The sequence below is a fragment of the Octopus bimaculoides genome, chromosome 8 (genome assembly GCF_001194135.2).
Source record: "Octopus bimaculoides isolate UCB-OBI-ISO-001 chromosome 8, ASM119413v2, whole genome shotgun sequence".
NCBI lineage: Eukaryota > Metazoa > Mollusca > Cephalopoda > Octopoda > Octopodidae > Octopus > Octopus bimaculoides.
In genome coordinates, this window is record NC_068988.1 from 84,599,632 (window position 1) to 84,602,253 (window position 2,622).

The 2,622-nt window shown below is 30.4% G+C and overlaps 1 protein-coding gene across 2 annotated transcripts in view; it reads left to right on the plus strand.

Annotated features, from left to right (window-relative positions):
• The window catches only part of LOC106883169 (receptor-type tyrosine-protein phosphatase T), a 201,176-nt gene that overhangs the window by 148,253 nt on the left and 50,301 nt on the right, over nucleotides 1-2,622 (plus strand). Inside the window, exon 12 of one of the 2 annotated variants that reach the window (XM_052970235.1) lies at nucleotides 698-813. In XM_052970235.1, coding sequence (XP_052826195.1) covers nucleotides 698-813 — 116 coding nt within the window. The remainder of the gene's footprint in view (nucleotides 1-697; nucleotides 814-2,622) is intronic. The other variant, XM_052970236.1, reaches the window with a different exon arrangement.

Genomic DNA, 2,622 nt, shown 5'->3' on the forward strand with positions numbered 1-2,622 from the left:
TGGTATGTGGTGAAGCAAATGTTTGCTGATCCCTTAATTATGTTTATATATATATATATATATATATATATATATATTTATTTTATTTATTTATTTATCTGTCTATGTGTGTCTCTGTTTCCATTTCAGATTAGTATAGGTATGAAATGAATGAATGATTTGGTGTTTATTTTAAATTGAAGGGAAAATAAAATAGAAATTCTTATGCTGTCAAATGACTCTCTAAAACCATTAAATATAAATGATTAGAAACAATAAGAAAAATTATGAATATATATGTTATGTTTATTTATTTAAAAAAAAATCATTCTTCAGGCTTGATGTCATCACATCTGAGGTGAATATATGTACATGTAATATGAACATCATGGAAAGAATTAAATTTATGTACTTATATCCTTTCTTTTCTCTCAAATAGAGCTGTTCCTGATATTTTGTGTATTGAAACTCTTGTTAATGTGTCATATTGTCTGTATAATAATTATATTACATTACCTTCTTAATTAGATTCTTTTATTTCATTTTCCAATTAGCTTTCTGTAATTATTTCTATATTTTTAAAACTTAAAACTGAAAAAGAAAACTTTAAAAAAGAATGAAATACAGTTTATATTTGTTTCATATTTTATCCTCTTTTTGAAAGAAAAAAAAATTGCCAAAATATATCTCATCAGAAATTACTATTTGTCTGCTTAAGATATCGCAGGAATCAGAAGGTGAAGCACAGCAGCTTCCGAGCGGGACCTGATGTTGTACCAGACATACCTGAAGGTAGCAAAGAAACAGACCCTTTCCTCATTGGAAGCCCGCATGGTAAGACCATACATGCCAACCCTCTGTCTACAACAGTGTTTAATAGCTATCAATGAAATAGTAGTTCAGTATTCAATACATCACATTAGTAAATATTCTTGTATTAAGCATTTTTAAAAACAATGTAAACACTGTATTTTGTTGTGTAGGTGTGTATATTTGTATGTGTTTATACACATATACACCCTTACACATGTACACACACATATACAAATGTATGCGTATATATAATTACAATTGTAAATACACACACAGATATCCATGTGTGTGAGATGTATGTGTGTATATGTAATGTGTGTATGTAAGGTATATATACAATGTGTGTATATATATATATATGTATGTATGTACATACACACACATGTATATATGTAAAATGTTTATATCATATGTATAATCTATCACATCATCCCATAAGTAATGCCCAAATATTGGACAAGGAACAAAAAAAAAAAAAGGAACTCTACATTTCATATTTCTATTTGGATACCTTCTTTAATGTAATCACCATCATTATCAAAGACTTCCTGCCAATGATTTATAAGCTTCTTTATACCATTTGTGTAATATTCTTTTGGTTTTGTGGAAAAGATGTAGTTTCTAATCTTCATATGGTGGAAAAAAAGATGTAGTTTCCACATTTTCATATATTGTTAAGAACTTGTCCATCAAAACGATTCTGTAAACTAGGTTATAATCAGATGGAGCAAGGTCTGATGAATAAGGTGGTAGTTGTGGAATTTTACTCCAGCCAAGATTTCAGTGTTTTCAGACATCATCTTTGCTGTATGGGACCATGCATTATCATGATGGAATAACTCTCCTTTGTGATTTGCTAAAACAGGCCTGTTTTCTTTCAAAGCAGTGTTTAAACATTCTAACTGCTAACAGCAAATGTCTGCTGTAATCATTTCATTTGCTGATAGCAACTGAAAGTGGATCACACTAACAATCCTACGACATTTTTCTTGGTTGAAGGTCTCTCCTTGGTTCAGCCAGTTCTCCTTCATGTAGCCATTTAGTAAAATAACTTTGTTGTTATTAAGCTGATACTTAGAGCATAAAGTAACATGGACCTTTGAGGGAAAGTTTTAATTTAGATCACTTTAAAACAGTATGTTTATATTATAAAACCAGGGTCAGTTTTAGATGGGTTGATTTCAAAACTCACTTATTTGTCCAAAGATGGTGATATGAATTCATGAGAGTGTGGAGAATTATAGAAATCCATATGTGCAGTGCTAATGTTTTCTCTCAAATTATGGGGAACTCATTTTCCAAGTTTAGGCACCTTTCCAAGTTGTTGCAGAAGCGGTAACCTGTTGAATGGCTTGAATTCAGCTTTTGGGCTAATACTTCAATTTTAACGGCATAGCTCGATAAAGTTTTGACAAAAACATATCTTTATTAAACTGAAGAGGCAGTCTATTTATAAAGCAGCTTTGCTTTTAAGCTGAAATTACCCTCCCTAAAAGCTTCAAATCGTCTTTGACTAGTTCTTACATTTAAGAACTCTTTCCTATCAACACCATGAATATTTTGGATGACTTCTGCCCAATTATGGTTTTCGTTTTTACTCATATGCCTTTAAATGCCTTAAATACGTGGTGGACATGTCTATCTTTGGTAGGGTTAAAGCAGTAACAAAATTGGCTGATACATACTGTAACAACATAAATTACTACATGACTAATGTGTACTACTGCTATTCAGGTATTTGAAAAAAACCCCAAAACTAACCACCATACAGATCCATTACATATGATGTGACCTTATACATACATACATAATAAATTATATATATATATA